At 53.8% G+C, this 24,642-nt stretch overlaps 9 protein-coding genes across 9 annotated transcripts; 2 read left to right on the top strand and 7 right to left on the bottom strand.

Annotated features, from left to right (window-relative positions):
• Positions 1-1,388: 1,388 nt before the first annotated feature.
• On the bottom strand, positions 1,389-1,922 carry CONPUDRAFT_158507 (uncharacterized protein; the record flags this gene model as incomplete). The annotated part of the gene is made up of 1 exon (XM_007775509.1): positions 1,389-1,922. One exon carries the CDS (start codon positions 1,920-1,922, stop codon positions 1,389-1,391), a length of 534 nt encoding a protein of 177 aa, XP_007773699.1.
• Positions 1,923-2,584: 662 nt separating this feature from the next.
• On the bottom strand, positions 2,585-3,817 carry CONPUDRAFT_64336 (uncharacterized protein; the record flags this gene model as incomplete). Its single annotated transcript, XM_007775134.1, has 1 exon — positions 2,585-3,817. One exon carries the CDS (start codon positions 3,815-3,817, stop codon positions 2,585-2,587), a length of 1,233 nt encoding a protein of 410 aa, XP_007773324.1.
• A 2,630-nt stretch (positions 3,818-6,447) lies between these two features.
• Positions 6,448-7,338, bottom strand: CONPUDRAFT_158505 (uncharacterized protein; the record flags this gene model as incomplete). The annotated part of the gene is made up of 1 exon (XM_007775508.1): positions 6,448-7,338. One exon carries the CDS (start codon positions 7,336-7,338, stop codon positions 6,448-6,450), a length of 891 nt encoding a protein of 296 aa, XP_007773698.1.
• Positions 7,339-8,591: 1,253 nt separating this feature from the next.
• Positions 8,592-9,994, top strand: CONPUDRAFT_64593 (alpha beta-hydrolase; the record flags this gene model as incomplete). The annotated part of the gene is made up of 7 exons (XM_007775154.1): positions 8,592-8,840; positions 8,924-9,017; positions 9,079-9,296; positions 9,363-9,440; positions 9,492-9,557; positions 9,632-9,769; positions 9,827-9,994. 7 exons carry the CDS (start codon positions 8,592-8,594, stop codon positions 9,992-9,994), a joined length of 1,011 nt encoding a protein of 336 aa, XP_007773344.1.
• Positions 9,995-11,542: 1,548 nt separating this feature from the next.
• CONPUDRAFT_131130 (glycoside hydrolase family 7 protein) lies at positions 11,543-12,972 on the top strand (the record flags this gene model as incomplete). The annotated part of the gene is made up of 2 exons (XM_007775507.1): positions 11,543-12,154; positions 12,220-12,972. The coding sequence occupies 2 exons, from the start codon at positions 11,543-11,545 to the stop codon at positions 12,970-12,972; spliced, it is 1,365 nt and encodes a 454-aa protein (XP_007773697.1).
• Positions 12,973-13,139: 167 nt separating this feature from the next.
• On the bottom strand, positions 13,140-14,624 carry CONPUDRAFT_131126 (carbohydrate esterase family 16 protein; the record flags this gene model as incomplete). Its single annotated transcript, XM_007775506.1, has 5 exons — positions 13,140-13,867; positions 13,925-14,052; positions 14,113-14,140; positions 14,198-14,493; positions 14,551-14,624. The coding sequence occupies 5 exons, from the start codon at positions 14,622-14,624 to the stop codon at positions 13,455-13,457; spliced, it is 939 nt and encodes a 312-aa protein (XP_007773696.1). The 3' UTR covers positions 13,140-13,454.
• Positions 14,625-15,091: 467 nt separating this feature from the next.
• On the bottom strand, positions 15,092-16,873 carry CONPUDRAFT_111458 (glycoside hydrolase family 71 protein). The gene is made up of 7 exons (XM_007775505.1): positions 16,752-16,873; positions 16,605-16,686; positions 16,061-16,537; positions 15,880-16,008; positions 15,779-15,831; positions 15,607-15,723; positions 15,092-15,556 (listed from the first exon to the last, which is right to left on the bottom strand). The coding sequence occupies exons 1-7, from the start codon at positions 16,836-16,838 to the stop codon at positions 15,206-15,208; spliced, it is 1,296 nt and encodes a 431-aa protein (XP_007773695.1). The 5' UTR covers positions 16,839-16,873; the 3' UTR covers positions 15,092-15,205.
• A 737-nt stretch (positions 16,874-17,610) lies between these two features.
• Positions 17,611-18,960, bottom strand: CONPUDRAFT_64551 (uncharacterized protein; the record flags this gene model as incomplete). The annotated part of the gene is made up of 9 exons (XM_007775150.1): positions 17,611-17,776; positions 17,828-17,838; positions 17,898-17,965; positions 18,019-18,076; positions 18,133-18,292; positions 18,558-18,606; positions 18,655-18,736; positions 18,798-18,822; positions 18,872-18,960. Coding segments are annotated over 9 exons (708 nt in total), but the record flags the coding sequence as incomplete, so codon positions are not given.
• A 2,128-nt stretch (positions 18,961-21,088) lies between these two features.
• On the bottom strand, positions 21,089-23,791 carry CONPUDRAFT_111456 (MFS general substrate transporter). The gene is made up of 18 exons (XM_007775504.1): positions 23,581-23,791; positions 23,495-23,529; positions 23,363-23,432; positions 23,302-23,315; positions 23,069-23,249; positions 22,984-23,017; positions 22,836-22,935; positions 22,751-22,780; positions 22,688-22,698; positions 22,541-22,641; positions 22,224-22,488; positions 22,073-22,163; positions 21,969-22,017; positions 21,799-21,917; positions 21,707-21,741; positions 21,560-21,648; positions 21,275-21,496; positions 21,089-21,219 (listed from the first exon to the last, which is right to left on the bottom strand). Exons 1-18 carry the CDS (start codon positions 23,763-23,765, stop codon positions 21,135-21,137), a joined length of 1,716 nt encoding a protein of 571 aa, XP_007773694.1. The 5' UTR covers positions 23,766-23,791; the 3' UTR covers positions 21,089-21,134.
• Positions 23,792-24,642: the final 851 nt, after the last annotated feature.

Genomic DNA, 24,642 nt, shown 5'->3' with positions numbered 1-24,642 from the left:
ACTTCCGTTATGCTTCCGCTCCGAACTTGCTTCATTGTCATTCTACCTTCCCGATACCGCGCCTCAGACATTCATTTTCCTGATACGTCTTCGTCTCTTATTTTCTTATATATACGAACATGAGCTCGCCTACGATAGATAGCTATCTGCTCTGCTCCCTCCTGTACCCTCGATACACCTTATCCGATCACTGCCGTTTCTGTTCTGTCTTCGTTCGATCTTAGTGTTCCCGCCTCTCGGCGGGCTTCCACTTTTTTTTGTTTTTGAGGGATCAGCTTGTACTCCGAGAGCAGAGATGAAGTGTCCTAAAAATTCAACTTCGGTGGCGAACAACTCGGTTTTTTTGGGAGAACAGAAAAGACTCGCCTCTCGCAGAGCTTCCAAGACGAGTTTGACGTTCTTGACGTGTTCAGCGACAGAGCTAGACCAGATAATAATGTCATCGAGATAAACGTGCAGGCCTTGGGTTAGGTTCGTGCGGCTGAGAAGTACCTGCTGCAACGTGACGACAGATGCATCCGAGTTATTCTTATAGGTCTGTCCGTCTACGCTGACTTGGAACACGCCATGGTCGTTACGGTTGCTGCCATATATGGTGAAACCCGTGCCACTGAAGGTGAACGTCGCTGACTGTTCGTTAGGTTTACTGCTAACAGTGTAAGTGCCAAGGTAATAGCTGTGGATTTGCATCGTAAATGGTAGTACGACGATACATAAGAAAGAGACGCACTAGCTGCCGGATGAATCGCCTGCAGATCCTCCATACCCCCAAGTTCCCTGATACTGAATGAGAGGGGACTGGTCATCCAGGAGAATCGTAACAGTGGGCATCGAACTTGAGAAGACAGTCTGGTTGGTCCTAGAGGAAAAGCTACGATCGTTTGGCGGAAGCGCTCTGAGCATACATACCACTTCATCGTGTTTGATCCCAGGGTCCGACGTCGACACTTTTGGCTTTAACTGTCAAATCATAGGCTATGCTCTACGCAGCTAACAGGACGAAGTGATGCCGGGCAGAAGCAGATATGCAATATGAAGTCCGAGAATATACTAATGACATGCGGCACGTATAGAGAAGCGGATGTAAGGAGAGTGGGTGAAGCCCTGAGGGCCTCCGGCCCGAAACGAGGTTCCTAAAACAGCGGCAAGACAAGCTGCGGGCGGGCTGGGCACCGATGGAGCTTGTCTCGACGCGCTGTGACAGGGCCAAGCGTCGGACAGTGGTTAAGAAAGGATAGTAAGGTATGTTGAAAACCGGGTCTTGCAGGCCCGGGCTCTGTGGTGTGACAGAGGGGGCGTGTCTTGGATCTGTGTTCGCGCGGGAGCGGGTCTCTGGGGGCCTGACCTGACTGAATGGTCCCGGAAAGGGACGGGGTTGGGTCCAGGGTTCAGGCCTTCAGGGGGGAGGGGTTAGAGGCTCCGAGCCCGCGTGTGGCGCGGATGAGCTGGCGCAGCCAGGAGAGGAAAGGGGGCTCCAGAGTGCGAGCTACTTTGGGAAGCGGGATGGGGTGGTGGGCTGCGCTCGAGGCATAAAGGGTGACTGGCGCCTTGTGGAGTGGTCTGAGGTTGGAGAACTCCTCCGTGTAGCCAATGAGGTCGCGGGGGCCCACTCGAAGGTGCGTCGGGGCTTCCTGGTCAGCGACCGTCTGGCTGGCTGATATCTCTCCGCGGAAGGCAAGGACGTCTCCGCTGTTGGGGTTCTTGGGGTCGCGCTTGAGGAAAGCAGAGATGCGGTCCCCCACGGCCAGGGCGCGGCCGCGAGGGCTGACGATGCGCCGGAGGATGAAGGCAGGTGTGGGGGGAACAGTGGAGGTGTCCTCCGCTGGCTCTGCCCGCTCCACGATGATGGTGGTCACGCCCACGATCTGGAGGTCCGCGACGATGGCGACAGGAATATGCTGAGAGTGGTGGGTTGTGTCCATGATTGGTGAGGAGGGTGGGGAAGGAGGGTTGGGGTTTTTAACGGCCTGGGTGCGTAGTCAGGGTCTACGTAATGGTGGCGCGCTAGGCGTAGTGGGGAAGATCCCCGTCCAGGGGGACGTAAGAGCCATGGGAGAAAGACCGGCCAGGCGACCATGGGTTGCGTCCCAGCGGACGGGGTTGCCGAGAAAACTTTCTTAAAACCACTGTGGCCTCCAGAGAGGGTGTGGTGGGCGGGTAAACAAAGAGTGACGAGTGACGGCGCGGGCGAGCAGGAGGGTGGATGGAACAGGGAGGCCTCGCAGAGCACCGTCGAGGAGGAGAAGAGAAGAGAGTGGAGAGTCACACGGTCCCGAGCCGCGCGTAGACTATCCTCTATCACGCCACGTGCCTCGCTACTAGACTTACATCTACGCAGCTAACGGGACGAAGTGATGCCGGGCAGAAGCAGATATGCAATATGAAGTCCGAGAATATACTAATGACATGCGGCACGTATAGAGAAGCGGATGTAAGGAGAGTGGGTGAAGCCCTGAGGGCCTCCGGCCCGAAACGAGGTTCCTAAAACAGCGGCAAGACAAGCTGCTTTCCCAAAAATCAGGAGTCAGCGACGCGAGCAGGCGAAGCGCTTAACCCGCAGTATTTAGGAGGTGGCGTACCTGAGTCACGCGGCTGGCGGCAGCGTGTACCTTGTGAATGGGTCCAGGACTGGTGAGTCCTGGAGGTACGGGGCAAGGATGACGGCGTGTTTCCGGAGGTACACCGTGAATGAGTCGCCCGCCCATCTGCCCATGGCTTTGACCGCCTCAAAAGGCACGCCCCGGAGGAGGTACTCGAGGGTACCTCCGATGCGGATGCCGTGGCCCTTGGCCAGTGGGATCTGTAGTGTGTCCGCCGCCGCAGACAGCCGGCGAAGGAACTGCCACTTGGAGAGGGCCACGATCCCTCGTTTGGGGTGGTGCCACGCGAAAAGGTGGGCGTCGGTTGGGGCGGCGTTGACCCGCAGGTGGTTGTTGAGGGCGGTAATGGGATCGGTGGCGTCGGACTGGGACGCGCACTGGGTATCGGCGCCGGCCACGGGGGAGGTCTTTGTTTTCGGGATGTGAAAACGGGTGGCCTTGAGTCCGTTGCGGTCGACAACTTCGGCAACGTCGCGGCGGGATATGTAGCTCCGGGGGTTGGCCTTGAAGGCGTCGGTGGACGGTACCGTGAACTCGCCCAGCCGGGCTACGCAGTAGAAGGACACTACGAGGCACGCGTAGACGGCGGCGTCGCACGAGTTCGTGGGGTCTAGGACGCTATGGATGCGCAGGATATCGTCGACGGTGAAAGGGGCGCGTTTTGGGCGCGTTGACTTTTCGGGGGCGAGGCGTCGGGCGCCTTCTAGGATGCCGGCCTGCTGGTCGGCGGGTAGCAGCCAGGGGAAGCCGTGGAGGCGGTGCCACGCGGCGATGGCGGCGACGTAGTTGTCCAGGCACGATCCAGAGTACGACCCGGCGCAGGTAGTGATGAACTTTGAGAGGAGAATGGCGGAGGCGGGGCACCGGCGTTCTTCAGGCACCTTCTCGCGGTCGCAGAACAGGTGGTAGATGAGGAGGCCCGAGCCGTACACGCTCTTTGTGGACTCCCGCCAGGAGCCTGCGTAGACGTCTAGGATCCTCTCGAACTCCGCGTCGGAGGTCACGAGGTCAGTGGGCAGGGATTCAGTGAGGCGTGGCGACGGGACGGCAGGCTTCCAGCGCAGCACGCGCTCGTTGGCCCTGCAGGGCGGGCGGTACTCGGATGGGATGAGGGCGCGCGCGTCGGCCGATAGCGAAGGGGGGGAGGGTGCGGCGGTTGACTGCGTCGGGAGGGGGGCGTTGAAGCGTCGGTACGACGTGCTGCGGTCAAGCGTCATCGCGGGTTGCCTCGTCGATAAAGGTGTCGTCTCGTTGTTGTAGGCGGCGGGTTTCGGCGTTGGCGTGCGCGCGCTGGCGGAGCCGGGTGGGGTGATCTGGCTTTGGTATGCCAGATCCAGGCGCCGGGTGAGGAGCGGTGGGGTCGGCGAGGATGATGAAGGGATCAAGGTCAGGGTGGACGGGAACGTGGTTGATTGTGAGGTTGGGGGTGCCATGGATGCCTCGAGAAGGGGCGTCAGCGGGGTTGAGCTTGCTGGGTACGTACGCCGAGATGATGCGGAACCGGTGGGGGAGGAGTCGGAGGTGTTTGTGGATGCGCTGGAAAACCTTGTTGACAGCGCGGTTTCGGCTGCGTCCACGCTGCCAGCCTTCAACAACTCCGGTGTTGTCTCCGAAGACGACCAGGTCCGTGTCAGCATGGAACAGGCGAGTGACGGCGAGGATGAGGAGCTCAAATCCCACTGCCTCTGCCCATCCGATGTCCTTCTCTCCATCACGGGTGCGCCAACCAGGGAGCAGGCGCCACGCTTGCCAGCGTTGGCCGATGACGATGCCAATGCCTACACCTGAACTGGCGTCCGAGTAGGCTTGGAGGACGACTGGAGGGGATGGGGGAGAGATGGGGGAACGGACGCCGCCGGAGGAGAGCATGCTCCCCCACCATTTGAGGTCGGGGGCAATGGTTTTGTCCGGTCGGACCTTCTTGTGCGGTTCTTTCCCGCACACGCTCAGCATGGCCTCGAGGCCGAGGAGGTAAGCTCTGCCCTCGCGCAGGACCGTGGCTGCGTGCAGGAGTTTGCCGTACAGGCGTTGGACGTCCTTGAGGGTGTGGGTGCGCCGCTCGTGCCACTCGGCGATGGTGTCGGTGTACCGCTGGGCTTTCTCGGGGGATAAGGAGACTTTCAAACCTCGCATGTCCCACTTGAAGCCGGTGAAAATTGTCGATGGCGCGAAGGGTTGGTCCTTGTCCAGGGCCCAGGGTGGGCCTAGGGGGCCGGTGATTTCGCCGACGTCCGTCATGCAGTACGAAAAAAGGCGGTCGTGGCTCGAGCGTGGTGAGGACCGTGAGAGATCCCGGATAGGGTGGTAGCAGTCCTCGTTAAACTCCTCGTCGTCGAGGTATGGGGAGTCGGAGGGGTTGCAGTACCAGGTTCTGCTGCCCGTTTGCTGTCTTCCGAGGCGCGCGATGCCCTGGTGCCATTGCGCTCGGCTGGCGTTGTAGTCCTCCAGATGTTCGCGTAGGATGCGTGCGAGGAATTTGTCGTCGACCCATTTGTCCAGCGGGCCAACGCCCCGGTGACGCATGATCTCGAGCAGTGCGTCAGCGACCGCGCCGAAGATGCCGCCTGATGGCCGGGCGCCGAATGCTGTACACGTGTCGATGACGCCGTCTGTGTCAGAAATACGGACCACGGCTGCGGGCCACTGTGATGGGTGGAGAGGAACCGTGCGGTATGCTTCTGAGATGTCCCGTGTGGCTAGTTCGGAGCCTGGGGGAAGCCTGGACACGAGCAGGTATATGACTTTGAAAGTGCCCCATGTGGTGGGGAAGTTATCTGCATCGGTAAAGGAATTTACGGAGGGTAGAGGGGTGGAAGGAGAGGTGTGTAGTGGGAAGGAAAAATTTTGGACGAGGCGGAATTTGTTCACCTTGTGAGGCTTCGGGACGAGGGATAGAGGGGACGACTGGAATGGACCGATGAGCGATTCTATGGTATTAAGGGGCAAGGGGCCTATGTAGCGTTCTCTGGCTAGTTCGTTCTGTACGATATCGTAGAAAGCGTCTTTGTACATGACGACGGATTTGTCATTAGGGGGTGATTGGGTAGACGAGATTACAGGGAAGTCTAAAACGAAACCGTGACGGAGGCCTTTGATGACGTGCGCGTGCTGCTCCAGGGATCCGGCCGCGCGTAGCTCGCGTTCCCACACATCAGCGGGGTATGGTGTTTTCGGGTAGCGGTTTCTGTGCGCGAGTGCACCAGTGGGCCCCGTGTCCGGTGCTGAGGCACCCGGAGCAGACGTGGCGGGCGGGGTGGTCCTTCTCCCTGCAGCTGCCGGGTTGCTGCCATGACGCGCAGAGGGGGCGGCCCGATGAGCGGAGTTGCAGGTTTCCCTTCGTTCCTCTGGTGGCGGATGTGTCGTTCTTGCCGTCCCAGGTGCGGCTGAGCTTGCACTCGATAACCTTGTGGGGGTTGCGGCCGAGACATACGGAGCAGATGGCTTTGGGATCGTCGGGGTTGGATGGGGCAGGAAAAGTCTTGGCGCGCTTGTGGGGGCGTTCCCCGGCGTCGTCGGGCTCCTGGGAAGCTGCGCGGCGGCGCGCCTCGCGTGCCGGCCGGTTGGTTGGCGTGGCAGGGGCGGCCGCTGCATGCGCTGGTGGTGGGGCAAGGTGGTGGGTGGGTGGCATTGAGGCAAAGGGGCAGGTGGGCCGCATGGGCGGGAGCAAGTGAGAAAACGTGGGCCGCGTGGGCGTGGCAGGGGGCAGGGGCATGATGTGGCAGGGGCATGGGGGGACAGGGGGCATAGAGGGGGGTGGGTGGCGGTGTGGGGGGGAAAAACCAGTTCGCGGGTTGCGAGGGGGAAACGATGTGAGCTGTGAACGTGGACTGCGAGAAGGGGGGGGGTACTACTTACGGAGCTGGCCGTCGGTCCGGTAGAGGACTTGGTAGAAGAGCCGTTCGCGAACGAGGTCGAGGTGGCGCTCGTTGATCTCGAGTTTGTAGCCCACCTTGGCCTTCAGGGCGCGGTGCCAGGCTGCGCGCTGTTCCTCCTGGTATTGGAGCAGAGCGGCGCGGTGTAGGCCGGCGCCTTCTTGTCGGTACCACCATGGGTGGGACAGGATGGCGGACCAGAACTTGTAAAGCCAGTTGACGCGGGTCGGCTCCCAGTTGTTCTCGCGCATGGCGGTGATCATGAGGGGGGTCCCGAATGCTAGGTCTTCGTAGGAGAGGTACCGGTCTTTTACGACTGGCGCTTTGGGGTCGCGGATGGCGACGGCTGGCTTGAACTCCGCAACGCCTGTGAGTGCATTGGTGACCTGGACTAGCGCGTCGCCGTCTGGGTCGAGGGAGGCGGTGGCAGCGAAGCGTATGCCGGCGGGGGTCCACCACCATATCTCGCTGGGCTCACCTTCCTCCATGCGCCTGACGGCGAAGGGGTGGGCGATGGCCTGCGGGGTGTCGGGCATTGGGCGGTCGGGGACGGGGGTGTGTTTGTGCTTGTACTTCTTGCGGTCTTCGGCGAGGGCTTCGGCTGCCAGCGCTGCCTGGGCCTGGGCCTCCTGGTCGCTTGCGGCCGCATGGTCGGCGGCTGCTTGCTCTTCTGCTAGCCGGGAGACTTCTACCTGGCGGTTCCAGGCTTCTAGACGTCGGGCGTGTTCGACCGCCCACCGCCGCTCGAGGGCTTTGGCGGCGGCTGCGTGGTCCACTTGCAAGGGGTCCTCGTGCATGGCTTCTCTGTCCAAGGTGAACTCCGGGGTGGAGAAGTCTGGCAAGGTTTCGTTCGTGGGGTCAGACATGGCTGGCGGAAGATTTTCGGGGGGGGCAGGCGATGGTGTAAAGGAAGACGGGGGAAAGCTGTGAAGGATAGTGCGCAGTTGGAGGAGTGAGGGACAGGAAACAAAGAGTGACGAGTGACGGCGCGGGCGAGCAGGAGGGTGGATGGAACAGGGAGGCCTCGCAGAGCACCGTCGAGGAGGAGAAGAGAAGAGAGTGGAGAGTCACACGGTCCCGAGCCGCGCGTAGACTATCCTCTATCACGCCACGTGCCTCGCTACTAGACTTACAACAAACGGCACAACCGGGAGTAGTTGAAGCCTGTTGCAGCGCGCATGCACGTACTGAGATGAAAAGCAGTACTGCACAGCAATAAAAAGCGGTGATTCAGTGGCACAGGTGTATAATAGAGATCATTGTGATAGGGAGATGCTTCAGCATCATCCAAAAGTCGTTAGCGATTTTGCTATCGAATGCACATAAGAATACTGACGACAGTGGCGGAGTTGTTTGAAAGAGTACTACCAGATGAAACAAAGGAATTAGAGGCGGTCGCGGCCAGTTGGCGACTCGGGTCGTGAGACGGCAAGAATGTTTGATGGCTGTTCCATAGCGTGGAACTTTTAAGCAGCGTCATATGATTCGCCGAGCACCTCCGAGCGCCCATGTTTCGTCGTACCTGGTGAGAGGGGTCTGGTCATCCAAAGTAGTAGACAAAGTGTTCAAATTGTCACGGTGCTCGTAATCGAAGTTAGAAGTCGAGAAAGAGCAGTAGAGGATACTTATGTCATGATGTGCATTAAGGCACGGCCCCTCATAGAATGTTTTCGGCGGGTGGATTTTTTAATACTTCATCCAAGGGAGCCTATTTCAACCGCAACAAAGGTTCGAGTGAGTTCGAGTGAGTCTGATCGGTACTTGGGAGAGACCGAGCTAGGTGACACGCATACACGAAGGTGAGGCACATTGTGAGGCCCAAGTTGAGGCCGTCACTGTGAGAACGTGTGTCGTCTTTCGAAACATGTGTATAGTTGAGACATACCTGGAGGCCAGCGCGTTGACTTCTCTATGTACTCCTGTGGGTCGAGGACGAGACGTGCGCGTGAACACGAATCGACACAACTGTTTAAAATTACTGGGATCCGGAGGGGTCAATGCCCAAGAGCACGTGGTCAGACCCCTAAATGGAAACTCGCTTAAGACACGCGCCTTCCGACCCCTCGCCTCGATTTCCCTCAACCTCCCAACCTGAGCCCACACATTAACTATTAACACGATGGGGACGTCGCACCGTCTCGTACTTCCTCTCATCTTCCTGCCGCCACTCCTGCTGCTCAGTTACTTCTTCTCGCACTTCCCGAACCCGCCAACGTCGCTCCACGTGCACCCGTCGCTGTCAAGCCTCTCCCCCGATCTGCACGCGTTATCGTGCTACCCTAAGGATATCTACCCCGGCGGCGCGTATGTCTCTCTTCCGTATGGACGGGTGCGGTATTGGATTATGGGACCGGAGGATGGAGAGAAGGTGCGTTATGTTACTTATGTACCAGGATGGACCTGGCTGGTGCAGCGTGGTGGTTGTATTCGGCTCATGTCGTATGATTCTAGGTTGTCCTTATCCACGGGTTGTCGATTCCCTCTATCGTGTGGAAGAACATTGCACCAGTACTTGTAGAGCGTGGGTACCGTGTTATGCTCTACGGTAAGCCTACATCTCTTGTCATGACCGTCGTCGAACTTAACGTTGGTATACTCCTGTGCAGATCTGTATGGGCGAGGATATACTGATGCACCGAAAACTACATACGACACGAGACTGTACACCACCCAACTCGCCCTACTCATGCAGCACATACACTGGGACAGCGCGCATATAATCGGCCTTTCGATGGGAGGAGGCGTCGCAGCAGCGTTCACGGCCCAGTTTCCTCAGCTGACGTCGGGTAAGACCGTGCTGATAGCGTCGGCTGGCATCATTGACGTACGTTCACTCCTTTCCGTTTCATCTCTCACCTTATGGATACCATGATGCAATCATACGCCTTAGTCCTGGGACATACCAAAGACCGTGAAGTTCATGTCCTCGCCACTCGTACAAAGTTTATACAGCTTGGGACCATTCCAAGTACGTCATGACGTCCGCCACGTGGGCCCCGATTTCTGACGAGTTTGACAGCAATATATGCGCCGCTTAGCCAAGTCAAATGCCTCAGAGGCCGACGACGGTGGAAAGCTATCGGACGTAGACGAGGTGATGCAGGTATGTCGCTGGTGATTGCTGATCGACACTCTCATCCTGATATCATCGATCACAAGCTCGTACGTCTCCAATCCGCCCATCTTCCTTATTTCAACGCCGCAATCGCCTCAAGTCTGCGCGATGGCCCCATCCGTGGGCTTCATTCCGAACTCCGGACGCTTGGCGAGCGGAATACAGACGTCCTCCTCATCCATGTACGTTATCATCACCTTACAGCACTCGAGCACTCTGATAGAGGAACGATCCGACAGGGCACGGCAGATAAAACCGTGCCATACTCGTACGCATCTCGAATGTGTACACTAATCCCAAACGCGAAACTCGCCACCATACGAAACGGCGGCCACGAGATCACTCTCACGCATTCATCGTTCGTGAGCGACATGATTCTTGAGTTTTTGAAGACGAGTGAGGCATGATTAAACAATCACCATGCGATACCTCTGTTACTCCTACACAATTCTACATCTACAACTCACTCTCCCCGTACGCATTTCCACATGTAGCCTAACTCGCTTTACTCTTACCCTACCTCAGTCAATCTCGCTCTCGCGTTTAGTATTTCTAGATCTAATCTTGCTCTGCATCGCGCATGTATGCCTTCGCGATGGACTCAATATATTCACTCGCGCATCGGATAAATCACCTACGTTCCTTTCATCGCCGTGCCGAGGTACCCTTCTCTCTTTCTTTTCTTCGGGATTTGCTGCGTGAGCCAATCGGGCTGTAACAATACCAGGGAGCTTTTTCCTCTGCTCATACTCGGAAAATCGCAGCGGTGTGCGGGCGGGCCGGCGTGATCAACGTAGCGCGAGGGAAGAGCTCAAGGCACGCCGGCATAGCGGACGGATCCTCGGCGACATATGGCTCAGGGGTTTGGAGGGGCGGTTGGCACAGGAGAAGACCAGCGGGGTGACGAGTGTATGTCCGCATGCCCGCAGAATTGTATGGTTCGTCGTCAGTTGTGCTAAAGTCGTTCACACATCCGTTGCACATCTGGCGAGAATTTTCCTGCTCTGATGTGCGCGGCGGTAGCGAGCGTTTTTCCAGACTTCTGGGCGTGTCACAGGGTCTGGTTAGGGGTTTTTGGGAGCGTGGGGGAGTGCGGGGATGCGGAGATGCTATTGAGTTTCGCACGTGGTTTCAGCCACAAAAGGAAGGAGCAGCTATTTTCGCGCTCGTCCGTGCCTGGTTGACCTTCTGCAACGACCACCTGCGAGGACCATGTTATATGCGGCGTCTTTGCACTTTGTGTCAAGCATTCTGTGTCATATGTTTCCCTTGCTGCTGATCGATTTCCTTTGAATGGGCGGTTTCATCTCGGATATTCTCCTTCGGCATGAGCTTGGATACCTCGGATCTCTCTGGGCTTGGGCAGTTGGCTTTCTTTGTGGGCAGCCCCTTCACGCGTATCCTCCACCCAGGCAAATTTCAATGGCCGTGGATAATGAGCATCTCGCGATCTGACTGCTTTCTATCAGCCTGCTGGCTGCATGTCTGGTGCTCTCTGGCTTGTTTCGAGAATGTTTTTTACGACCGCCTTTAGTTTGTTTCGGGGTGCGTAACAACAAGGAATGGACGTGGGTACTAATTCGCCCTCAAGCTCTACCGCCGACGCGCTCTGATGATCTCTTGGTTACGTCTGCGAAAATGAAGAACGAGAAAAGCTTGACCTTGTTCCTTGTACTCGGCTCATCACGGGTCGTCTGTTCTTCTGCATACATTCTCCGTCCAGAACACTCACGCCCTCCTTCGCGGCGCTGGCTCTCGGTCCCTTGGAACTCTACCCTGCGCGGGGAAACAGGAGGGTTTACTCCGTCGCCGGTTTTTATCCGTACTGCTTTCTTGCTCTTTGTCTCCATAAACTTTGCACTATATAACGAGGCTGAAGATCACCAAATGCCATCATCGGTCAGTCACTTCTCCGAGCCTTCCAACTTCTGCATCACAGCAGCTTCAAAACAACCATGTTCCCCAAGTCAACCCTCCTTGCCTTCGCCTTCGCGGCAGCTACTTCTGCCCAGCAGATTGGTACCTCGACTGCCGAGACCCATCCTACCCTCACCTGGTCCCAGTGCACGTCCTCGGGCTGCACGACCGAGAGCTCTGGTAGCGTTGTCCTTGACGCTAACTGGCGCTGGCTGCACACCGTCGGCGGCTACACCAACTGCTACACCGGCAACGAATGGGACACCACCATCTGCACGTCCGCCGAAGTCTGCGCGGAGCAGTGCGCGCTTGACGGCGCGGACTACGAGGGCACCTACGGCATCACCACGTCCGGTGACGCGCTCACCCTCAAGTTCGTCACCCAGTCGTCGCAGAAGAACGTCGGCTCGCGTGTGTACCTCATGGCAGACGACACGCACTACCAGATGTTCAACCCCCTCAACCAGGAGTTCTCCTTCACCGTCGACGTCAGCCAGCTCCCGTGTGGCCTCAACGGCGCGCTCTACTTTTCGCAGATGGACGCGGACGGTGGTTTGTCCAAGTACTCCACCAACAAGGCCGGTGCTCAGTACGGCACCGGGTACTGCGACTCGCAGTGCCCACGTGATATCAAGTTCATCAACGGAGTAGTGAGTCCTTTCTTGGTTCTTTCGGTAGTTCATTGCTCGGGTTGCTGACGTAGCTTTTACCTCAGGCCAACCTCCAGAACTGGACGTCGACGTCGACCAACTCGGGCACGGGCTCCCTGGGCTCGTGCTGCAGCGAGATGGACGTCTGGGAGGCCAACTCGATCTCCGCGGCGTACACGCCTCACCCTTGCTCGGTCAACGGTCAGACGGAGTGCACGGGCGCCGACTGCGGCGGCGACTACGGCCGTTACGCGGGCGTGTGCGACCCCGACGGGTGCGACTTCAATTCGTACCGCATGGGCGATACCACCTTCTACGGCAGCGGCGAGACCGTCGACACCTCGCAGCCCTTCACGGTCGTCACCCAGTTCCTCACTTCCGACAACACCACCACCGGCACGCTCTCCGAGATCCGCCGCCTGTACGTGCAGAACGGCAAGGTCATCCAGAACTCGAACACGGACATCAGCGGCCTCTCGACGTACAACAGCATCACGGACGACTACTGCACCGCGCAGAAGACCGCGTTCGGCGACACCGACTCGTTCAGCTCGCACGGCGGCCTCGCCAAGATGGGCGACTCGTTCGCCGCCGGCGTCGTCCTCGTCCTGAGCGTGTGGGACGACTACGCCGCGCAGATGCTCTGGCTCGACTCCGACTACCCCACCACCGCCGACGCCAGCACGCCCGGTGTCGCTCGCGGCACGTGCGCCACGACATCCGGTGCTCCGGCCGACGTCGAGAGCTCGGCGGCCAACGCGCAGGTCATCTACTCGAACATCAAGTTCGGTGACATCGGCACTACCTACTCTGCTTAGATAGGTGAGCTTTATTCACTTCTCTGCCTTATCCTTCGCTAACTTGTCGTCTCTTTGCAGGTCATTGATGTTGCTTCGAGAGTTAGATCTAAGGGTTTCTTTGTTGCTGTTGATATCTATATTGGTATCTGTGATACCGAATTGTTTAGCTGATCTGGTGGTTATGTCTTGGTTCTGAAATTGGCGAAATCGGTTATAGTTATTGAGCTTGTATTATCCTACGAGTATTTAGAAAATGCAGATGTCATCATGGGAAACGGGTCGAGCCTGAGCTGGTTGAGGTTTCCGGAATTAATTTCGAAGTCTGCGAACTTGTCCCGCCATTGAAATGTAAAACGTTCGCCCTTTCTCGTGCCTCTCATGTCCCGCCCTCCTCTTATGGCAGCGAGACCTGCGCTACCCTCGCGTCTCTGGCGATTTGCTTCCATGCCAGGCCAAGAATGGCACTGACGTCCGTTGTGTTGTCCCGAATAACAGACAAATCAAGCAGACCTCGTCCTCAGCCTCGCAGGCAGCTTAATACCACCCAGCAGACCGAACCAAGTCCGACGACGCTTGCCCGCCGCCGTTCCACTTCCATACTTGGACTCGCTCGCCTGGACAGCGTCCAAGAACGACTGCAGCTCCCTCGTGACGACCCCGTGTACTGCGCTCGTAACATGCAGCCTGTCGGACCAGATCCGCCCGCCCGCCTTCGACGTGTCTGCGCTGCCGCCGCGAAAGCCGTGCGCGCGCGGGTCGTCGAGCACGCGCGTGAGGACGTCGTGTGCTGAGAAGAGGAGCACGGTTGTGTCACCCGGGTGGGCCTGCGCGAAATGCGAGGCTGAACAGGCGAGGAGAGTGTTCCATCGGATTGTGGCTGAATCGAAGCCGGGGGTTTTGGAGGCGACTGCGGCTGGCGGTCGGTAGAATGGATGAGCTCGGTGAAAGGAGGGAGTGGGAGAAGACGTACCGGATGCGGCTGGTGAGCGCTCCATGGGCGGGACGTCGATGAACAGGAAGTTGCGCGCGCCGGAAGTGTAGAGGGTTTCTTGGAGCTGCATGAGCGTGTCAATTTGGGTATTGAACTCGCCCCCGTAGCTAATTGGGTCAGCAGAGCCGAGGGAGCCGCGAAGTGAACAATGCGGAGCGTTCACTCACGCGCAGTCGTTGATGCCAATCCAGCTCACTGTTCCTCGCATCAGCCAGAGACACGCATCAAGCACCTACAAGCCATGACACACACCAAACAGCGTATCGTCGCTCGTCCACGGCGCCCACTCCGGCCGCTGCCCTACATCCCGCACGAACTCGTTCTCGACCTGCCTCCGCATTCCGCCAACCGTGTCTCCACCACTTGCGTAGTCGTACACGAGTTTGTGCGATTTCGTCTTCTTGCGGTACGACTGAATGAGGTGCCCCACCCAGTTCGGCTTGTCGCGCTCGTTGTACGTGCGTCCGGGGAACACAACTCCCAGCGGGTTCTTGTGCGTTGGGTGGGGCATGCTGGTGTCATAACCGACGGTGGAGTACGAATCTCCGCTGCATAAAGCGAAGGTGAGGTCGGTCAGTGGTTGGGAAGTTGAAAGAAGGGCGTACAAGATCACCAGGTGCTTGATTTGGTCTATGCCTGGCCAGTGCGCGCCGACCTGTAGAATTTTCGAGCCAGACATACCACAATGGATAATGAGTCGTTGGTAGAGAGATCAGAGGTTAAAGAACGGTATCCATCCTCGAGAAAGGGATACTCATTCTATTGGTTACATGTTGTGGTGAGGATTCGGTGTTGGATGCCGGGGGAACTTGTGTGGGAGGCGTGAGAAATTATGGGCGCTTGTTGGAAAGCCCCTGAGTGAACTATTCGCTACTGTCGTATGATGTGGATGATTCGATAGCGACTGTGGCGTTCTGCAATAAATACTGGATAGTGTGACTGGGAGTCCCAAATGAACTGTTTCGTACTAAATATCTTGTATCGTGTCTGGCTCCGCTTCATACAATTCACGATACCAACGTTCGACCTCGCCATCAAGCTAGCGCTCGCCATACGTCGCAAGTACTAGTTGAATTTGAAGAGACGGCGGTGCCTACGACTTACCAAACAAGTGGGCCATATTTCGGGGTGGCGTTCTTTCCATGACAGTTGTAAAAATCACCAGAATATCTTCAAAAAGGTGGCAAATAATCGTCTATACATATGACCAGACCGAAACGTATCAAATAAGCCTCCAGAGAAATCTCTCCTCCATGAAAGTTAGTTAGGCGCCTTGCCGACGAACGGGTTGAAGTTGTAGTAATCGCAGCCCGTTTGATTGACATACATCGAGCCGTATCCGTCGAACACTTTCGTGCCATCACGGCTCACCTCAATGTACGGAATCTGTGCGTCCTCGGTCGGGAACGGGACGTACCCCATGGAGAGGCCGGCGGGCGCGCTCCAGTTCGTCTCCTGCGAGCCAATAGCGAGAGTGAGGGTCGCAGGCGACCCGAGCATAGCGATCGCAAAGACGGCGTCGGCGGGGAAGTCGGCGTTGCGGGGGAGGCTGCCAGTGCTACAGGTCACGCCTTTGGGGTATGCGCGGTACCAAAAGACTACCTCCTCGTCCTACCCGGTAGTTAGCTCGCAAGTAAAACATAGAGAGTCACGACACATACCGAGATGGAAGGCTGGGCGCCGGTCTTGTACCACGAGATGTAGTACTGTGCCACATCACGCCAGGCCGCATGGACAAAGCCGTCAACATAGAGAGGTGCTTCTGTGCCGAGATTCACCTAGACCAAATTAAGTGAGCGGTGAACCGTCCTAGTGTCTTACGCTTATACTTACGTTGGGGTTGATATCACCAATGTAGTGCGATTCGGCGTAGTCGTTCCAGGTTACTATAAAAGCCATGAGGATGTATTTTATAGGAGCTATTCGTAGCGCACCAATCTCGACGATGTCAGGCTGGACCTCCAAGGCTTGTTGCCAGCGGTAGTCCCAGAGAGTGTCGCTGTACTCGACCCAATCCGTGTCTGAGCCAGCGTTGAGGTTCTTGAATTGCCAGGGGGACACAGCTGCAACGGATGAAGTCAGAACCTATCTAAGCGAGTCAAGAATGATTCGTACCCATGATGTAGGGTCCACCACGGGATTCAGCCGCGGCCTGGTACGCGACATCCGTTGCGGTGGTCAAGTTGGCATCAACATCAGCGGGCCAAGACCACCAGTTGAAGAATCCGTCAATAGACGGGAACGTAGACAGCAGCGTCGTATTCTCCGACGGATCGCGATACGACGTAAACGCGGGGGCAAACGTGATGTCGATGCCCTGGCCCGAAAGAGTGCTCTTCACGCCCGACCAGAACGAGTCGCCGTAGCTCTCGCCGGAGTAGCTTGACACAAGAAGGTTGTTGTTATCGCCGTAGCGGAACGCGCTCGAGCTTGATGCGTAGCTCGCAACGACGCTGGCAATCGTGGCGGCGTCCCACGTGTAGGACATGTCAAATGAATAGAACAGCTGGAAGCCAACCTGTTCCGCCGCCGCGTATGCGTACCCGAGCTGAGGGTCGATCTCGTAATCAGTTCCGTTGGCTATATTTAAAGCTACACGTATAACAGATGGTGAGCCTCGACCTCGAGTCCGTTGGCAGTTATTACACCAACTACGTACCAAAACCGTCGATGCCAATATTCTTGGCAGTTGTCATGTCGTTCACCCAGTCGCTTTGCGCGTAAGAGTAGGAGTTTTGAGCCTAACGGAAGAGACGAACCCTTCTGATTTGGCGTTGCAGGCCCCCAAAAGCAGGAAAGTACCCACCATGAAATGCGCAAAGACATATTTGGCACTCGCCGCATTTGCCATGCAGAGAACGGCGGCGACAGTCAGAGTCGCGAGAGGAAACATGTTCAGTGTCAAAGTTGCTAGCACCAGTGAGGAAGAGGCCGCGATGTTGGTCAAAGGGCCGCCTACCGAGGCTTTATATACGCCCGCATGCTAAGCTTGACCGAGATTACTGGGATTGAATCTTGCAAAGTGGCATATGGTTCGATTCCATTCTATGAGGTGGCATATCAGATGGTCTCGGTCTCTGTGAGAGAAATACGACGATTCACCAGCAAACGCAGCATGGCTCTGCCAGGGGCAGACTCAAGAGCATCATGACGAGGCAATTCAGTCGACGGGGCCTGTCCGTACCTGATAGCTATTAATACGCTGCCTGGGTGATCTAGCTCAGCTGATGAGCTGAAGCTGTGAACGCGGTACTAAATTAATGTGACTTCGACATGGTACAAGCTCATAGGTTTATTATCTATCGAAGCTTTCAAAAAATCGATCAGTCACGACGATTGGGCATGTAAACTATATAAAATGTCATGCATTCCCCTAACTCCTGTAGTCTGTAACTTTCAACTTCTGCTGAGATTACACGGAGGCGTTGTTGTCAATGAATATTGCGTGCCCTTGGTTCACATCTAACCCAGTAGGTTTCGGCGGTTCAACGGATTCATGAGACTCGACCTCGACAAAGACCTGATTAGAACTGGTTAGTCGCTAATTCACACATAATGACAGAGCTTACACAGGGTTTCGCGTGATCCATGCCTCTCGGAACTCGTTGCATCTTAAAAGCATTGGACTGTGATTAATTTTGTGACGAGTAAACAATGAAAACGACCTAAGACATTATTTTATGCTGACTTACCAGTGACCTTTCTGTGCTGCGGTCGTTCCATGAATTCGCATTGGAGTCGGACATATCCTTCAAGTATACCCTTGCGTTCAGCGTTGACATGAGGCAGTTTGAATAGAGACTGCCAAGCATGTAATTAAATATCAAATGACTGGTGCTGTGGCATCAGCGTTTGAGCTACGGATGTCTAAAAATTGCGTACATTCCACCAGTCTATTAAAGATGTTTAGCAGAAATTGATATTGTTCAAAGCAAAGGTAACGTGGACATACCGAACTTAAGAAGAGAATCATGTGGACCGTCGCCCAAATAGCGGTGATCATTCCAGTCTGTACAGTGACTTTGCAAAACTGCTGTATAAGCAACGTACGTAAACAATATAAAGAAACCTACGGGCAATGATCCGGTCGATGACCGTGTCACTCCAAATAAAACCTTGCTTATGCTTGTTCTGTGAGCCTATGTGTCAGTGATTCCAATGTCGATATTAAAGGAGAAAAAACGAACGAGGTAATATACCAAAGAGGCCGTGATAATAACATCACAAATGACAGCGCTAGCAAGCCACAAAACAACTACCTCCTCAAATTTTTGAAAATCCTGGAACTCGGGAACGAATCTACATGCAACAGCTGTTCCAATTGCGCTCACTATCATCATAAGTTCGCTTCACATTGGTCAATGTAACGCAATAAAGAACGCACATGCTTCTACGAACGCGAAGAAAAGTATGATAGCAGCCGTCCAAGTCTTTCCTGTCAAGCGTTTGACTCGCCATGCCAGGAAAGCTTGGACTATGCCGCCTGTGATACCCTGATTTGGTAAGGATTACATACATGACCCACTAGAATACTAACGACTCACATTAATCGCGGGATCCACATCGAAAACTTGAAAGAGAAAACGAGTTAATAATTCAAAAGAGTCGCAACTAGGTAGACATACCCCAATTTGCCTTTGCTAAGTATTCCACATCGCCTTCTCGCCGTCGTTAGCTGTGTCTCACTAGGTCCTTGGCGATAAACATACCAAAGTGAATGATCAGATAGTCGTAGAGGTAAACCATGTCAAAGACAGCTCTAATCGTGTCGAGAGCAAGGAGCATATAGACCTGTCAAGTCCAGTCAACTTCATAGTGCGACGAATGCAATGATCCATGCTGAAAGTATCACGATTGTTTTGATGAACTTGTTATCCCTGTTTTCGCTGTGAGAGTGCGGCTCGCTCATCAAGGCGGTGGACCGACTTTTTAAATGTTGTATAATAGAAGAGAAATTGGGTGCACCGTATACCATAGAAAATGAGATTCAACATGATGCCGAGGAGGCTCGGACCGAGTCTGAATATTTAAGTCAGCAATACTGGTATAGACAGAACAAGTCCAATGACCCACGCATCCGCTGCTGGGCTTGGCATGTAACTGGTGCAGGTATAAGGCGAAAAACAAGTAATTATCTGGACTATGAGCTGTGAGATGAAATGGAAAGAATGTAAGCTAGGGAAAGTTACTGTACATGCAGGTGTGAGGTGTAGCCTTGGATGAATCTGCAACACTGATCTTTAAGTGAGGAGTCGAGCTATTTATCATGTGGCATAACCTGAAATGTATAGTATATTTTCCGGTGGCTCAAGTAGCGGCCGAAAACAACTTCCATTGTTCCTGGTATTTTGATGCGCTGTATCTGCGTGTGCACAAGACCTGATTAAAAGAATCAGCGTTGCTCAGGATAACGTCAAATACCTCAGCGGGCGTGATGATCTTGATGTGGACGCAAGTATTATCGGATGACAGTCGAGTACTTGATCGGTGTGTTTGAATCAACAGCTTCTTTAGCCCAGAAATCTGTACAGGTTTCCTCAGATCTAAAGATACATATGCTTTCCTTGCTGGATATCCAATATAAGGTGCTTGATCAAGATGGGGGAGCGGCCATCATAAAATGCAAGTGTCCAATTGCACACACGATGCAATTTTTGCCCATCAGAGAACCATTTCGGCATCGTTGATCTGTTACTGCTTTCCATGGGGTTGATCAAGACGCCGTCTTTGTTACCAGCTTGTTTGGACAAAAGTCAGGCGCGTTATGGCCCTAGAATGAAGATATGCTGTACATGTACGCGAGGTGCTTGTGGAAACGGTGATGCTCGGTGATGAGTACCAGGAGACTCCCGGAGGCGTGAGGATTGGAGGAAGTAGTATGATCTAATGCATTCGACACGCGCACGGAACCAGTTTTCTGGTGTGCATCAGCTTTGTAGGGAATTGGATATCGAAGCTATGAGGGGTACTTGCTTGGTACTTGCCGAATTGACCACCTTCTATTCAGCCCACCGCCTTACCTCCAAAGACAGCTGAATAGGAACCCGCTCTTTCCCACGCCATCCTCCGAGTTTCCATCACGCGGGCAGTATGCCACCAGTCCGACGTTTAATGCATGTCACGTTCCTTGCGGACGGATACCATTATGTCCATTCACTTGAACGTTTAAGTCTGGGGACTCATTGGTCAATGATCATTGTCTAACTCAGATGTCTGACTTCAAATTTCTGCAGGCTGGTGGGGTATTAACTAGGTCAAGCGCTCAGTGGTGCAATATCAGCAGCGTGAACCTGACGCGTGAATTCGCTGCGCGGTTCTTCTATAATCAATAACGCATGGTAAGGGGGAAGTAGCTCGCTAAGATGAATTACTGTACGTCATACCCACCATTTTATCACCATCATAAACTCACTCGAGAATGACGGTGAATAGCTAGACGGAGTGCTGCCTCAATGTTCCACGTGACCAGCCTTTACAGAGTCGCTGACATTGTGGATGTTTGCGAGAACGCTTGGTAATGTAGAATTCTGCATAATGGGCTGATCAGTTTACCAACGTACACTAAACAAGAAATTGCGTGTATAAAGCAACCTAGTTTTCGAATAGAACAAGAAATGCCTCCGCTATGCTCTGGTATTCAAATAGAAGCTGATCTAGTTTCATGTTAGCCTCATACAAAATTATGATAACGAGTAGATGGGGTGAGCGCCTGATGCTACTTAGCGTAAGAGTCAGCCCCGTGTTTAAGCAAAATGGCACGAGTACAGTTCGAAATGAATGAATCTAGGCTTCAGGGCCAGCAGCTGCATTACCAGCGACGCGCTATAGCCCGTTCCCGTTGGTTTGTATATCCTACTATTGAAAGCTTGTACTCGAACAATAGTGTTTCAACGACTCAGATGATCTCCTCGTCTTTCGTTCATGATCGGACGAGACTAACATTCAGTAGTTCATCGGAAGCGCGTGCGGCAGTCCATTTAAAGTCATTTTCTAGGTCTAACATTCAATTATCGTTCGCAAGTGAGGGAGCCGCGCATGAGTACATGAGACTGCGAGCCAAACGGCGCCTAAAGCTGATGCAACACTTGGAGCTCCCCATCAAGTCGCATGTCAACGCATGTGGTATGAGCGCGAACATGACGTCGTGTTAACATTTTTGTGATGTGTAAGTACATTGAGCGAGTAAGATTCAAGGCTTAATGTCTTTCACTTCATCAGCATCCAAAGTAGAAGAAGAGCCCCTCGTCTTGAGATTGTAGTTGTGTATGCATGTCCTGAAGACGTTGTTAGCATATGTCCTCAGCTATCCTCTGTTGATGGGAAACCCACAGAGATATTACACTCGAAATGGCGCCGATAGGTACGCCAATGAGAAACACTTGGTCGAGAGTCTTTACATATGCCTGTACCACAGCAGCTTGCTCATTGGCAGGAAGAGTAAAAATGTTTGATATGCTTTGCTGCACGCTCACTGCCACTGAAGGTGGCAGAGAAGGGGCGTATTGGTGCAGATTCACTTTGAGCTGATTGAGAAACACGGAACCAGCAATCCTGTGAAAATAGAGTGGTAAGAGTTGTTAATGGTAAGACTGATCTCAGGTCTCCGTAACTTACGCGAGACCAACGATGGCGCCGAGATTCTCTACGAGGCTACTCATACCTGCCGCCCGTGGAATAAGCTCTTCTTCGTAGGCTAGTTCAGACTACATCAGAGTCCGTCAGGTTTTATTCCCATGTTCAGCAACAAATTAAAAGATATACCTGTATGGATATATCAGGCATTTGGAGTGCACATCCTGTTTTCATAGTTCACGTTAGATAGCAGGCAGGCGGAGGAGGCGTTCGCATCTCACCAATTCCAATGCCACTAATGATCTGATAGCCGATTAGCTTCCCTTCGGAGGAACCGACTCCCACCGTGTACATTAGTCCAGATCCGATAGAGTATAGGAGAGGGGAAACGACCATGATACTAAGACATGTATGAGGTTTCAGTTTTAGTTTTAGAGCATGTTGGACTTACGGCCAGTATCTTCCTGTGGCGTTTGCGTAGGCTCCTGTCACAATGGACGCTATTCAGGATATCGTTAGTTGACGAAGGACGCTAGAAGCTTGATAAGGCTTCACCGATAACGAGCGACAGGAGAAACGGAAGGATACTAATGCCAGACTGAATCGGACTGCGCCCCTGTGACTGGTACCAAAGTGGAATATAGTACTATCATATGGTTCAGCGATTGTAGATCGGTGATTATGAGTGGAGCAGTATCATACTTACAATACCAACGTTCACAGCATAAAAGTCACAGAAGGCGATGAAGCACGCTCCAATGAGGGGTCGTCGAATGACAGACTTTGGAAGCAGCGCACGATCCCCCACATAGTGCTGCCACCCAAGAAAAAGGATAAACCCGACCCCAGATAGAACAAGGGGGATAATGACATGGGAAGAGCCCCATGAATACGTGTTTCCCCCAAATTGCAAAGGGAATAGAAATGCAACAAAACTGCCGGAAGATATGAGGAACCCCAGCCAGTCAATCCTTGCGGAAATTGATGAGATATATGAATACTTAGGGAACAACGTAAGCTCACTCCTTGAATTTTTGAAATGTTGACTTAGCCACAGCGGAGTTGTTGCTAGGTGCCTTGATGTATGGCATGAAGTACGATATCAGAAGTGACAGTGCCCCAATCTAGTCAAACATAAGCCCTAGTCATATAACAAGGGAATAATATTACGGGGAGGTTCACTAGGGCGTCAGTCAGATACGCTGACAATTATATCGAAAACCACAAGCTCACTGTAAAAGCACCACCTCCAGGTTACTCTCTCTGTGATCCTGTCGTCAATATTATATCATTTTTGAGATTTTGGGGTGTACTTCACCTGCAAATGCACCACCAACTAACGGTCCCATCACTGACGCGATTGCGAATACCACACTGATGGCTCCGAACAGGGCTGGCCGAATTTCAAGACGAGCAATCTAGACATTTTAGCTACTAGTATGGTAACTTTATGGTACCGTACGTACCTGTGCAATGGTAGAAATCACGCATATCAGAATCCTAAGGTTTGTTTAGCCAAGTTATAACGTGTGCGTGGTAATCATTACTGACGCAGTTGCACCAATCCCTGCAACAGCCCGACCAATAATCAAGAAATTCATTGAGTTAGCGACCGCGCAAAGAAGACTTCCTAGTTCGAAGATCACAATGGAAGCGATGTATACAAACTTGGTCGGAAAGATGGTGAGTAGCTGGCCCACAGGAAGCGTAAATGCCGTCATCGTGAGTAAGTCTAATAAGTGGTGGCGCTTAGCTCGGATATTGGAGCAGAATATTTCGCTTACACGCTGTAGGGACCCTGGAAAGGTTCAGCGCAAAGGCGAAGTAGAACAGGGGGAAGCGTACCATGTAACCTGCCTCAAGGCATCGAATTCAGATACTATTGTGGGTAGAGCAGTACTGACAATTGTCATATCTGGTAAAATTAGGGGGCGAAATAGCCATTAAATGCCAGAGACACAGGAGAACACGACATACCTAAGGACGAAAGAAGAAGCGAAAGCATAAGACCGCTTTCCGTGGTTCAGATACACTGATCCCCTTGAATCAATCCGAGAGCTCACAAAGTAGCAACGAGAAGCTCCTTCCCGGAAAGATACCGCTCAGAAATGCCGTCCTGTGGGGTGCATTCTACGTTGAGTTTGTTTACTTCTCCAGCAGCGTCCCTTGTACTCTGAACTGCGATCGCGTCTGCTTCTAGGGCGCCAATGGAAGGCAAGTCTAGTTGAATGGACGTGTCGAGGGACATATTGTCTGAAGCAATGGGAGGAAGGGGGTGAATGTTTAATGGGGGCAAAAGCCGAAGCTCAAGCTGTAGTGAGTACGTGAGTCCCGGTTTGGTCCAGGTGAGGGGATAACGTCTATAACGGGCATTGAATATTGATGCAGATGGGCATAAAATCGGAGCTTCAGTAAAATGAAAGAAGACCGTGTGCGCGTGTACTGATACAAAAATAGAAGATAGTGAGATCGAGATGGGATCGAGTACGTAAGTATTGGATTGTCTCGACCCGTGGAATACTACTGCACTTTTACGGCCAAAGGCTCGCGGGGAGGCGTGAGAATACGAATATCACAAGCGTAATGTCACAAAACAAGTCCGTCGGTGGCGTGGTCTATGACAAGATGTTCGTTGGGTATCTCGGGTAAGCATTTTCTCGGTGTGTGGTCAGAGGAGGACTAAGGAAGATTCGGAACGTTCAACCACTCCATTGACTCCCTCACCAGCCCAGCCGCCCCCAAACTCCTTCGCGACGTCTCGCTCACCGATCCTGAGGCCTGAGGTCTGGGATCGGATCTCGGCAGCCCATCATCAAGACCAACATGAGGATCCAGGTTGCTGTTAGTGTTGCCGCGGTTCGGGCGGCCAACGGTTTGGAACCGTGAACCGAACCAAGGATGCCCTCGGTTCCGTCCGAGTTGGTTTCCAGGGACAAGCAGTTCCCCGAACCTAGTTTCGGTCCGTAGACCAGTTCGAACCCCATAACAAGGACAACAAAATCTATAATGAATTTGTAGTAGAAGTATACTAATATCACGACTGTGGTCCCGAGCACAATGAATGTGCATCAGGTGCAAAAGTGCTGCTTACAAGAGAAACTCGCCTTTAACAGTCCTTGTATTAA

Source organism: Coniophora puteana, assembly GCF_000271625.1.
Source record: "Coniophora puteana RWD-64-598 SS2 unplaced genomic scaffold CONPUscaffold_14, whole genome shotgun sequence".
Taxonomy (NCBI): Eukaryota; Fungi; Basidiomycota; class Agaricomycetes; order Boletales; family Coniophoraceae; genus Coniophora; species Coniophora puteana.
Note: the sequence above shows the minus strand (reverse complement) of the source record. Positions and strands in the feature narration are given on the sequence as shown.